Genomic DNA, 13,542 nt, shown 5'->3' with positions numbered 1-13,542 from the left:
GCTGCTCCATCTCCCAGCCCAGCATTGCTGCAGGACAGCCTCACTGCCAACGCCATCCTGCCAGGGATGGACTGGGGGGATCTCCTTCCCCTTCCCTCTGGCATGGAGGCAAATCCCATCTTCTCCTTGTCCACCCTCCTTCTTCTCCTCATTCTGTCCTACATCCATCTATGTTCCTTTCCCATCTCCTTCCTCTCCTCCTGCCTTTTCCTTTTCCCTTCTCCCTGTCTCTTCCTCTCCTTGTCCTTCCTCCCTCACGCACTGAGCTGCGGACAGAGACCAGGGAGAACAAATCCCTGCCACAGAACCTCGTGGAAGAGGCAATTTGGAACAGCTCCACGGCGCAGGAATCCAATGGGGAGGAAAAGCCCCAGAGATCCCACATGAGGAGGGGCTGCCAACCCAGCCTGGGGAGCTGTGAGGAGGTAAAAGCCTCCCTGTGCCGGGAAGGGTGTGGGGAATGTGAGAAGAGCTTCAGGCAGAGCTCAGCCTATTCCTGGTGCCTCCAAAGACGGTGGTGCTCCATGCAGAGATCCATGGGGATGCAGAGATCCCCCTGCAGATCCATGGGGATGCAGAGATCCCCCTGCAGCCCCCGGAGCAGCCACGCTGGAGCACGGGGATGCCTGAGAGGAGGCTGTGCCCCCGTGGCCAGAGGGGCCCCGCTGGAGCAGCCTGTCCTGGCAGGACTGACCCCGGGGCACAGTGACCCACGCTGCAGCACTTGGAGGGGGGCTGTGCCCCATAGGATGGACTCAGCTTGGAGAAGTTCCTGGAGAAGTCTCCGGTGGGAGAGAGCCCAGGGTGCAGCAGGGGAACGACTCCTGTCCCTGAGCAGAGGGAGAAGCCCCGGGGCATGAAGTGAGCACGGCCCCATTCCCTGTCTCCGGCACTGCCGGGGTAGGAGGTGCAGCTGGAAGGAGGGAGGCGTGGGGGAAGGCTGGATTTAAGGCTCTTCACTTACTTCTCATTATCCTGCTCTGAGTTTTTGGAGTTTTCTGTCAGAAATCTCTCCCCTCGCCCACTCATCCACAGGGTTGGGGCAATTTTCCCTTTTTGGGGGAAATCAAAGCCATTCCTTGATGCTCCTAATTAGAGGTAGCAGTAGTGAGTCTCCGGGGCTTCTCGCTGACCGGAGCCAGAGAAGCCGCAGTGCTTCGGGAAAGCCGTGGCGGGAGGTGCGTAGAAGTTTGTTTGTGTTTTCAGCTCAATCCCCTCGGGCCCGGGCCCGTTCCAGGGCTGTTCCTCATCTCCGGCTCTGCCCTCACGCAGCCCGGGGGTCCCTGAGAGCGCGGGGCGAAGCTGTGCCGTGTGCAGAGCCCGCCCCTGGCTGCGATTGGGCGACGGTGCCGTCAGTCGCGGACGGCTGACCAATCCACTGAAATGTTCCTCATTTCAGGGATTGCTCAGCAGGAAGGTCAGGAGCTGGAGCTGTCTGGTTGGTTATTCCCAGGGCAGCTTGTAATCTAATGATGGCATTGAAATGAGAAATAGGTTCTGTGGCTCCTGACATGAATTGGTTTGGGTTCCCAGGGGCTGGTCCATGGTGTTATAGGATTTGTTCTGCTGGCCGTTCATCTTTTCTCCTTTTTTGGCCGCGCTCTCCAGCAAGGACTGCATCAATTGATGCTTTTCTCTACTTAAATCATCAAATACTTGGATTCCCAACTGATTTCCCTGAACTTGTGGTAGCAAGAACATTTCAGTGCTCTAATACACCCTATATAACACTGACAGTGACAGCACATGTTGGAGTGGGCAGAGGGATGATTCCCCCCCATTTATTTATAGTGAAGTTTTCCCAACATTCTTCATTTGCTGTTTCCCTTTGCAGCTTCACCCGTTTCTGTTGCAGGGTCAGATATCCTCACCCTGGGCTCTGCCTTGAGCTGTGCAAATTCCATCAGTACAAGCAGGCAGAGCTTGGGCTGAGGGGCAGAGGGAATGAGCCCAATTCCTGCCCCAGGCAAGAGACCCAGGTACATTGTCCAGGCTTTGCCCAGCAGTGTTCATTTGCATTTCTGAAGCTCCTCTGCAGGCTGCCTGGAATGAAGCTTCTCTTCCAGAGCATGACTCATATGCGCCCCACCCCAAAAGCCAGGGTTTGGGGTATTTTTAATGTTTGGGGGTTTTTTTGAAGAGTGTTCTATTAACGGTTTGTGAGTTAAAGGGTCACCTTTAAAGCTCTTCTAAACGCAGCCTGGAGGTAAACACCAGAAAACGTGGACCAAAATTTTGCCATCTCCACCAGCCAGGCAAACACACACTGAAAAAGAATCCAAAGCAATAAAGATATTTTCTACTTCTTCTGCCGAGAATAAAAACTGATTCTCACCCCCAAACCTAACTGACAATATGAAAGTAGGATTATTTAGAAAAAACATTCTCATGGTGTAATCTTATTCTAGGCAGCCCAGAGTGTGGGTGTGAGTGAGCCCCAGAGTGGAATTGTGCCGTGGTGCTCCCCAGCAGCTGTGGCAGTGCAGGCCCAGCCAGCGCTGAAGCTGCAGCAGTGGCAGCAAGGCTTGGCCCCAGTGGCTGGAGGTGCCAGAGGAGGGTGGCCAGGATTTCCGAGGGTTTGAGCAGAGGATCTGTGGGCAGGCCCAGGGGCTTGGCCCGCTGTGGAGCCCTGGCTGCTGCTGCGTTGCCTTCAGGGCAGGCTCAGGGGTGGCTGCCATGGTCCTGCTGCAGGCGGGAAGTGCAAATCTCCGGGGCTTCAGAGCCCCTGAGGCCAGGCTGAGGGGTCCCCCCGTGTTCAGCTGTGCTGGCGGCTGTTTCTGGCCTCAGGGACACTTGGCATGGGCCCCTTGGCCACCAGTGGTGCTGCTTTGCACTCCTTAGGCAGGAGCCGATGTCCTGGCTGGGTGTTGGCAACAGCAAAGTCCCAGGGCAGGCTCTGTGCCAGCCCAGCTTCCTGGGGGAGAATATACCTTGATCTCTGATCCAGTGCTTGCTGAAGCAGTCAGAATTGCTTTTGCCGCCCTGTTAGGTGCCATGGTGTCAGCAGAAGATATTGAAGCCTTCCTGCTCAGGGCATTTCAGTGCCAGGCTCTTACAAGCACCCACAGCTCCTTGGGTTGAGCTGAGCATGGGGCGGTGACCTGCGCTTTGTCTGATTCCCCTTCCTTCCCTCCCCTGGAATAGGCTGTTGCTTTTAGACACCACTTGTCCTGGTTGCTTCAGAGTACTTTGGAGAGGCTCCAGATCTAATTTTCCCTATTTCCCTGGGGCTGCCCACACTTCAGGGTTCACTTCAGCATAGGCCTGGCCAGACATTTGACACAGAGGTACAACAGAACTGGCCTCTGTATCACCTTTTATAATATTAATTTGTGTTCCAAATTTAGCGATCAAATCCCTTCCCAGTAAATCATGATAGCAATTAGGAGCAAATAAAACCTCATGCATTTCAAATCCATCTCCCAGATCTACTAATAGTGGTTGAATAAAACCATACAGCTTTCCCACTTATGCCATGAATAATCAAAGACATTTTGGCCTTTTTTCCCTCCCTTAGGTCTAAGATTCAGAGTGGATTGAGAGGCCCCTGTGTCCATCTGAAAATGCCTCCTCTCAATGCAGACCCACCTGAATGTTCTCAAGGGCTCCAGTGTGGAGGGTCCCTGGTGTGATGGGAGCTGTGACAGCCCTGCCAATCCATGTCCATCACGGGGTGGACTTGCTCGTCCTGCGGGTGCTGCTGTCTGTGCTTGCAGTGTCCTTGTGCCCTGCAGCTGGAGCCCTGATTCCTTGCCAGGGGCTGTTTGGGTGGGCTGTCCCCTGCCGAGGAGGGCAATGCCTCTGCCGGGTGCTTGTGGCCGAGCCCGTGCCCTGGGTGCTGGGGCCCCCTTGGGCCTTGGGGTTGATCCCTCAGGGGCTGTAGGAGCTCTGCCCTGACCTTTGCCTTCAGCTTGGCCTTTTGCTGCTCCCTTCTTGCATTCACCTGCTGGGCCTTTGTGCCCAAGTGCTGCAGGGCCTTCTTCTGCCCCTCCTGCAGCCCCCCTCAGTGCCTGTGGGTGCTTGTCTTGCTTTACAAGACAGGTGTCTGCTTGGGAAGGCAGAAAAAGCCTCTATTGGAATGGAGAATGCAAACCCCCTCCCTCTTAATTTTTACAATAGTGAAATCAAGGGTCTCTCAGGCAAAGCTATGGGAATAGGAATACCAGTTCTTTACTAGTGTGCATAATAAAGCAAACAAACAACCACAGCTCCGGCAGTGCCAACAAACAGAGCCCGGAGCCAGTCCCGGCCTTTCGGCTGCGGCGCTTTCCCCTTGGGTGCAGTTCCGGGCACGGCCGGCAGGGGCGCTGGTGGCTCCCGCGGGGCAGGGCAGCGCATCCCTGCCATGGGAACCTCTCTTAATGGAAATAGAGCAATCCCTTCATCTAACTCTTTCACTTTTTTACCTTCTATAGCCTTTCTCCTGTGTTTTGAGAAAGAATTTGGAGAGGGCTGCCTTTTAAGTGAGCTCCTAGTGTTTAGATAAGGTGCTTCCTGTAGAGAGAGAGTTTCCCTGAACAGCTGGAGCTGTGGTTACCAAGGGGATGTAACTCGGAGCAGGCCGGGGTCAGGGGAGGATATCCCGGCGAGGCTTGGTGGGAGTGTGGGCAGGGTCTGCTGCCGGAATCGGCAGAGGGGGATCTTCCCGTGGAGACCGAGCCGGAGCGTGGGCAGCCCCCACATGGCTTATGGCGGCTGATCCGGCAGCTCCCGGCAGAGAAAAGGCAGGTGGGAGACCCCGGCAGCAGCAGCGGCGGTGCCCAGCGCAGCTGGCACGGGCAGGGCAGCCGGGGATGGGATGGCTGGGACCCGGCCTCGGTGCGGTCGGCGCGGTGACCTCGGCCCACGCGGCAGGACAGAGCAACCCCCATCTTCCCCAGCATGGCCGGCAGAGCGGCCGCGGGCCGGGCAGTGGGAGCAGGGCACACAAATTCACCGCCAGCGCCGGGGCAGGTGGAGCTGCCCTGGGCAGTGAGCCCGCACCTGGGATGGAAACCGGGGCAGGCGGAGCTGAGGCGGGCAGCGAGCCGGGACCCGGGACAGGCGCCTCGGCCGCGAACGGAGGGGGCAAGAGCTGCAGAGGATCCCACTCTCTTTCTGACTTTTCCTCTTGTTCCCCTCCCTTTCATTTCCCCTTGTTCTCTTCCTGTTTTGTCTCGGGTGTTTCTCATGCTTTAAAGATTTTTATTCTCCTAAAATCTCCTGTCTAACCTATGGCATATTCTCTTTCTTCTAGATTAAATGGGTTTTTTTACAAATAAATCCAGAGCCTAACAAATCTAAACTTCTGCTTAGATACTTTGAAATGGTCGACGAGCTAACTCACGACCTCCTAATGTTGTTTTTCTCATCACCTTTTTATTTATCCTTTGGCAAATTAAGCATCTTTCAGTTTCTTGCTTTGCTACTCCAAAAATCCCAGTGCACCCATAGTTCCTTAAAAAATGATCACACAAAGCTTGAGTACCCCAGTGGGTTTTCTGATGCATGTCTTCTAATATTTTCCTAGTAAGCACATTTTATTAAGTAATTGTCTTCCATCAAGAAGTTTCCATTTCCCTGATTTATCTTGTTCACTTCCTGTCTTGTTTAATTCTTTTTTCTCGGCTTCCCTAAACTTTGGAATTTCCAGTTTTTCCTCGTTTGGAGTTAATATTAACATAACTCACTCAGCTCCACTTTCTGCTGTATCCTTGGCTTCGTCATCTGCCAAATTATTTCCTCTTATTTCTGGGGTCTTTCCCTTTTGGGGTTCCTTAATATGTACTATAGCTATGTCTTTTAGGTAATTTTAATGCCTCTAAAACCTCTGAAATAAGTTCCTCATGTACTAAACCTTTTCCTCTTGAATTAAGTAATCTTTTTCCTTTCCAAATTTTTAAAGGTATGTACTACGCTAAAGGCATACCTTCAATCAGTATATATGGTTCCTTTATTTTGTGTTAAATATTCTAGTGCTCTTTTTAAAGTATATAATTCACAAGTTTGAGCTTACTAGTTTAAGGTTAATTTCCCTTTTTCCACAGTTTGCATGTTGTTCCCATCAACTACTACATACCCTGTACTTTCTCCTTTTGCAAGGAGTTGTATCTCTGTTACCTAACATAACTCCCAAAGGGCTATTTTTTTTTTCTTTTTTTTTCCCTGTAATCCAACTTACTGGTTTTCTGTCTCATTTTTCAAGATCTTATCTATTCATCATCTGCCTCTGTTTTTCACTTTCACTAACAACCTAAATACCACTTTTCTTTCAACTACACACTTAAAAATAAAAAACCTTTTTCTCACACTACTTTCAGTGCAATCCACCTCCCTCCAAGGAGATATAGTGAAGCTTAAAATACACAATCTACATTACATATACTTTCATTTGTCTACATTCACTCGCTTCTATTTCTCATTCATTTCCACACATTCTTTCACACGCTCAGGACACAAAGTGGATCCCTGTTGACAGAGAATCGCGGCTCCCTGTGGCCCCCTCCCCTTGGCGTTGGCCTCTGGGTCTCAGTATCTCCCGGCCTCCTGGGAGGGCCCTGACTCTGCTGCCTCCGGTGCCCGTTCACCTGTGAGGCTGATTTGTGTCACTCACACTCTTCAGCTACGGCCCCCTCACAGGCCCGGGGGGACAATGGCCCGTTTGCAGTCACACACATGCTCTGTCGCAGCCCCCACCCACCCAAGGGACAATGGCTTATTTGTGGGTCACACACACCTCTTTCCACAGCCCCCCCTTCCCACCTGCCCGGGAAGCTGAGGCTGATTTTGTGTGTGACTCACTCTCACACACACAACAACAATAAGGTACCTTTTACTTTCACATCACCTATTACAATTTTAGGTATTTCTGGCCAGTCCTGGTGCTATTGGATTTTCCTCAACCCAGCTGTGTTGTCCAACCCCAGATGCTCTTGGGTGTAGGAGCGTCGGGGGGTAGGACGGTCGGGACGGATGGAGACGAGAGATCTCTGCAGCCAGGCCCTGGAACTTGCGGTTTATTGCAAAGGGCCCGGGTGCAGGGCCCTGCTTGGAGCTGCCAGGCACAGCTGGAGCAGGCCCGAGAGAAGAGAGGGGTAGAGAGGATGAGAGGGTAAGAGAGTAAGAGGGTAAAAGTGTAAGAGAGTGAGGTTCCCATTACAACACAATAAATCTTCTGTGTTGAATATTCTATTTCTCAACAGCCAATCTAGTACAAGATGCACGTCCTATAGCATTTACATACAGCCTATAAGAATCATTACATTGCCACACTGTGTTACATTTTAAACCGTAAAAACTCCTCTTTGGACCCCTTCTGCCAAGCTGGCAGGATCTGCTCTGACCCTCGGATCTGTCTGCAAGCAGAGGGAATTGTTCCATCAAAAGGGGATTACCTTCAGCCAGCCACACCACTGTTTTCCAGTTGTTCAGTAACTGAGGTATCTCAAAGCTTGCTTTGATTTCAATCTTGCTTATAGTTTCTATATTGTCAAAATCTTTTGCCAGACAATCATATTTATAAGGCTTTCCTGTTTCATCTTCCCCAACACTTGGGCATTTTTTTATTTCTCAATCCACCTGTGTTGTCCAATCCCAGATGCTCTTGAGCATATTCTCAATCCAGCAGAATTTTGCTTTACCCTGAATGCTCTTGGAATATTAATCCCTCAACCCAGCAGTTTTTAATTCTGGATGCTCTTGGGCACTCTTATCCCTCAACCCAGCAGGTTTTTAGGAGCCCCTTTTGTCCGATTTCCTAGTGGATTGGGCTAGGAAACTCCTCTGCTCCCTTCCTCCGAGGGGTCCAGCCCCTCTCTGAGACCCAGTCCCAGTTACCCCGGGGGATTCTCTCACTCCTTTTAACATTCACTTTGTCTCTTTACTGGCCACTTACCGCGGAAAGTCAGAAACGCAGCATGGGAGACTCCAGCACTCACTTGGCAGGTCTGGCACAACCAGCCCGCCTCTCATTCACTCACACTCATCCCCCCTGAGAAATACTTACCAATCCCTTTTCCTTCCCATGTTCTTCGTGTACATTACTACTCTTAGGGGGCCAATTGCCATGGTTGTAGGGAGCCTTTTTCCCTTGTCTTTGTTTTATTGTCTCCTTTTGTCCACCATAACCTGCGTCTGTCGGTCACCCCAGGGCAAACAGAGCGAGGCTGCCGAAGTGGGCAGGGGGCACCTTCCCCACTCTGACTCTCCTAAAGCACCGGCAGTGAGGTGTTGGTAACCATCCTCTGCTACCATAATTGTGAAAAATGCCAATTACTTGTTTTTAAAATTTTTAAAGTTTAATAGTAATAAAATGGTTATAAAAATGGTAATACAATTAGAGTAATAAAAATTTGGACAATTAGGATTTAGGACAATACAAGACAATGGAAACAAAGAGTTACAAATGGCTCGGGTACCTTTTCCTGGGCAAAGTAAGCCCAAAAAAGGACACACGTTAATAGAGGATTAACTGTGAAAAACCATAGCCCATTGCATATTTGTACATCTCATTTGTACTTCCGCACAAGGAGGGGCTGCAAACCCAGCCCAGGGAGCTGCAGGGAGGAAAGAGCCCCCCCTGAGCCAGGAAGGCGGCTGGAGATCCAGCCAGAGCTCAGAGCTGGTGGAGAAGCCTCATGGCAGGGAGAAGCCCCACAAGTGCTTGGAATGTGGGAAGGGTTTTAGTCGGAGCTTAGATCTGATCCAGCACCAGGTGATCCACACTGGGGAGCAGCCCTGTGAGTGTGAGGAGTGTGGGAAGAGCTTCAGCCACAACTCTGTCCTGATCCAACACCAGAGGATCCACACTGGGGAAAAGCCCTTTGAGTGTGGGGAATGTGGGAAGAGATTCAGGCAGAGGGGCCAGCTGATGCAACACAAGATGATCCACACTGGAGACTGGCCTTATGAATGTGGGGAATGTGGGATGAGCTTCTGCCAGAAGGGGAGCCTGATGCAACACCACAGGATCCACACTGGGGGAAAGCCCTGTGAGTGTGTGGAATGTGGGAAGAGCTTTAGATACAGCTCTGGCCTGAGGAAACATGAGAGGATCCACACTGGGGAAAAACCCTATGAGTGTGGGGAGTGTGGGAAGAGCTTCAGCATCAAGTGCCAGCTGACGGAACACCAGAAGATCCACACTGGGGAAAAGCCCTTTGAGTGTGGGGAATGTGGGAGGAGCTTCAGAGGAAGCTCGGCCCTGATTCGGCACCAGGTCATCCACACGGGGGAACGGCCCTACACCTGCTTGGAATGTGGGAAGAGCTATGGGTGGCACTTTGACCTGAGAAAACACCAGGGCACCCACACTGGGGAGAGGCCCTACAAGTGTCCCCAATGTGGGAAGAGGTTTCACAGGAGCTCCGATCTTCTCAAACATGAGCGGAGTCACACCGAGGAGAGGCCCTTCCACTGCCCCGACTGTGGGAAGGGCTTCAAGCAAAACTCCACCCTCACCCTGCACCGGCGCATCCACACCGGGGAGAGGCCCTACGAGTGTGGGGAGTGTGGGATGAGATTCTCATTGAGCTCAACTTTCACCCAACACCAACGGAGGCGCCACTAAGGGAAGCCCTGTGAGTACCCCGAGTGTGGGAAGAGCTTTGTGCGCTGCTCCAGCTCCATCCCCCATGAGAGGATCCGCATCGGATGATCCCCAGTGACCCCCGTTGGGCAGAGCCCTGATGATCCGTGGTCCTGGTGATCCAAGTTGGAAGGCATCTGGCTGGGGGGCTCCACATCTTCCTGGTTCTCTGAGGGTACCTAGATAAACCCAGAGGCAGGAACCTCCATCAGGATGCAGGCCTACAATGGGAATTCCTTGGGAAGAGCAGATTTGTTGAATTTCAATCCCATAAAATCTTTTGCATTCAATCCTATCTTCTGGTGACATCAAGGAGTACTGAATGGTCCCTGAGGTATATTCTGGGTTGACTATTTGGTGCTTGTATCCCCAGTCTGTTCTGTTTATGCTGAATAATAAGTTTTACACCTTCAAGACCTGTCCTGAGAGTGAAGGGGTAGAGAAGCAGCATGCAGTTTGTTTTCAGAAACTGCACTTGCTCCTCCACATTCCTGCTCTGGGACTGTGTTGTCTGCGGATGGACAGACAGCGGGACAGAGCTCTCCTTTGCTTCTAGTTAGTTTTAGCTAGCTGAACCAAACAAGTTCCTGAACTGTGGTGTTTTTTCCCCTTTTCTTTGGACCTGTTTAAACCTGCTCTGGCCTGAACACCAGAAGAGCACGGGCAGCTCACAGCTGTGGCCCACTGGGCTGGGCCTGGGCCGCGGCATTTCCAGCACCAGAGGGACTGATAAGGGACTGAGTGAGCTGAGCTACAGCCCACAGAGGCACTTGGTGAGTTTGTCTCTCTTTTAGAGCAGCAAGAGGTTTTACTGTTTTGTTATCTTTATTGAAAGATAAAAATATCCATTCCAGAATATGCAGTTGATCTTCCCAGTTATCACTTCATTGACACGGTATTCCACACGGTATTTCATGGTCCTTCAAAATAAACACTTGAACACCAACATAGGTATCTAATCTGCTAACAAATGTGTGTGCTAAGGCTAATTCAATTTCTTCTAGGGTCTTTGCTGCTGGGGTCAGTTGCCTCTCATCAGTAGAGGAGGTGGTGCCTGACAGCAAATCATGCAATAGTTGCATCTGATGATTAGTTATGCCTAAATATGATCTAATCCAACCTATTAAACCAACCAATTTCTGTACATCAGTAGCAGTTTTAACATCAATGTCTAACTTCACAGGTTGAGGCATAACTTGAGTGTTAGTCACTAACATACCAGTATTTCCAAGGCATGTGTTCCTGCACTTTCTCTGGGGCAATGATCAGACCAAAAGCTTTCAAATTTGTCACAGCACATTGTTTAAGAGCTGATAACTGTTGTTTGTTATCAGATGCCAACAAGATATCATCCATGTAATGATAACAGTAGCAGTTATTAAATTGCTCCTGCACTTTTGACAAGACCTGTGCCACAAACCATTAACAAATAGTTGGCGAATTTTTCATGTCTTGGGGAAGTACCCTCCATTGATATTTTTTATTGGGTTCAGGGTTCAGCATGATTATGGAAGGCACAGTAAAAGCACATTTTTCTTTGTCTTGTCCAGCCAATGGAATAGTGAAGAAACAATCTTTCAGATCAATGACAACTATTTGCCATTCCTGTGGAATCATTGTAGGCGTAGGAAGGCCTGGTTGTAAAGCTCCCATTGTTGCCATTACAGCATTTATCTGCCGTAAATCATGTAAAAGTCTCCATTTTCCCGATTTCTTTTTTATTACAAAAACAGGGGTATTCCAGGAATATTTCAATATTTCCTGCTTGCAATTGTTCTGTGACGAATTCTTGCAGGGCAGTAAGCTTTTCTGTAGTAAGGGGCCAGTGGCCAGCCCAGGCAGGTTTATCTGTCAACCATATCAAGGCTACAACTGGACATTCATTGCCCTGCATCACAGTGGCCCCTATTAAAAATACATATTTTGACACCCCATTGAGATAAGCAATCTCGTCCCCACAAACTCTGAGGAGCATCAGCAACATAGGGTCTGATGTTAGCTTGTTGGCCATCAGGATGTTTCACATTAATTACAATGGCTGACAGGCCACCTGTTGTAGCACCACCCAACCCCAGAAGTCCAAAACTTGCATGAGTGAGAGGCCACGATTGAGGCCAGCAAAGTCATGAGAGTATTGTGACATCTGCTCCAGTATCAATCAAGGCTGTTACTGATATGGTTCCTGGATGACATCCACTGGCAGTGAGGATGCATGTCTTTTCTGGACGGTTCTCTGTAACTTTCTCAGCCCAGAACACTTGAGGTACCCCTGTTGATCCAAAACTTCCTGTGCCGTGACTTCGGTCTACTGTATTCAGAACAGAACTCACAAAAGGTACGAGTTGAGCAATGCAAGTTCCTTTCTGAATAGTGACAGGAGGGTCATCAATGGGTACCATAGCATGAATCTGTCCTAAATAATTAGCATCAATAAATCCTAGATGCACATGAATACCTTTTAATTGTAGTACTTGATCTTCCCATCAAAAACGCACTCAATCCCCGTCCTATTGGACCATAGGCATCGAGGGGCACTTTGCACATTTCTTTTGTCAGAATGGTTACTGTGTCAGCGGTGGGTATATCAATCCCTGCAGACCCACTTGTTGCCCCTGAGTATTGTTCACAAATGTTTAGCTTTGCAGTGCTGGGGAGGCCCGCATTTGCTGCTGTGGTTCTTGGGGTATTTGTTTTCCCACATGCCCATTCGCGCTCTTCTTCCTGTTTCCCTGCAACAGCTGACCATTTGCATGATATTTACTCCTGCATTGTTTAGCATAGTGCCCAAATTTAGCACAATGGTTGCACATAACGTTGCTGCTTGCATTTGATTTAGATGTTATTTTCTGGGTATTACACTGTGCCCTTATGTGCCCTTGCTGTCCACAATCATAGCATTTTGATGAAGGTCTTAGAACTGCAGCAAGAGCTACTATTTTATGGTCTACTGTACCAACTTTTGAGCAAGCAGTAATCATTTGAGGCAATGTGGGTTCCCCAGGTAAAGTGTCAATAATCTTTCTGCAGCCTGAGTTTGCATTTTCTTTCACGAAATGTATACAGAATTTGTGTCGCAAAGATTCATCATCTACCTGTTTTTCAATGGCTGCAGCAAGCTCTTCCACAAATTGCAAAAATGGTTCTCTCATCTCTTGTTGTATAGTATCATATCTCTGTTTTGGAGCTGCCATTTCCATTGATTTAATTAAAGCATTCACGCCAATTTGCTGAGCTTGTGCCAAAATTGAAGGATTCCACCTTGCCTGTGAATCTGGGTGAGCAAAAGGCCCAGTGCCCAGTAGGGCATCAACACCCACAGCATGATGAGGGTCATGTTGAGGCAACTGCATATTTGTTACAGCTGTCTGCTCAGCCACTCGCCTCCAAGTTTCTTAAACTACACCGTATTGTACTGGCTGGAATGAAATAGTAGCAATATGCATGATGTCATAAGGTGCAAGCATATCTGCATTAATTACACATATTAATTGCATTACGTCTGAGAAATTAATGCCACACTGAGCCACTTTCGATTGGAGATTTTGCACAACCTTCCAGGCAAAGACGTGATGACTGTCATCCTGCCCTGATCCAGGAGCTGCTTTAAAACCTGGAAAAGCCATAGATAGGGTTATCACAGGCAACATTTGCATTAGCACTGTTCTCCTGAGGTACTCTTGGAGCACCTAATCTTTCTATCATGTTCCAATTCTTTTCTTCAGCTGCTTTCTTCCTAATAAATTCCCAAAATTCCTGAGGCTGTTGAGGAAGCCCAGTTACTTGACGTGGGGGCAAAGTCCATGGAGCAGTAGGGCTACAGCTATTAGAAGGTGAACTGTCAACAGTTCCCTGCCCCAACTCCGATGTTACTGCGGGTGACTCATCACTTGATTCGCTGTCGCTGTCACTGTCAGGTAATGGAGGACACGACCTTGGAGATTGTTCAGGCAGCTCAGAGGGGAGCGAGGGGGCAGATG

General features: G+C 49.7%; 1 protein-coding gene across 1 annotated transcript in view; it reads left to right on the top strand.

The window, feature by feature from the left end:
- LOC129132012 (uncharacterized) overlaps positions 1-13,542 on the top strand; it is a 292,843-nt gene that overhangs the window by 51,235 nt on the left and 228,066 nt on the right. Inside the window, 1 exon segment of the mRNA XM_077191087.1 lies at positions 8,587-9,536. Within this exon segment, the coding sequence (XP_077047202.1) occupies positions 8,587-9,536 (950 nt within the window).

The sequence above is a fragment of the Agelaius phoeniceus genome, chromosome 27 (genome assembly GCF_051311805.1).
Source record: "Agelaius phoeniceus isolate bAgePho1 chromosome 27, bAgePho1.hap1, whole genome shotgun sequence".
Taxonomy (NCBI): domain Eukaryota; kingdom Metazoa; phylum Chordata; class Aves; order Passeriformes; family Icteridae; genus Agelaius; species Agelaius phoeniceus.
The sequence above is the reverse complement of the archived record's forward strand: the minus strand, read 5'-3'. Positions and strand labels throughout refer to the sequence as shown.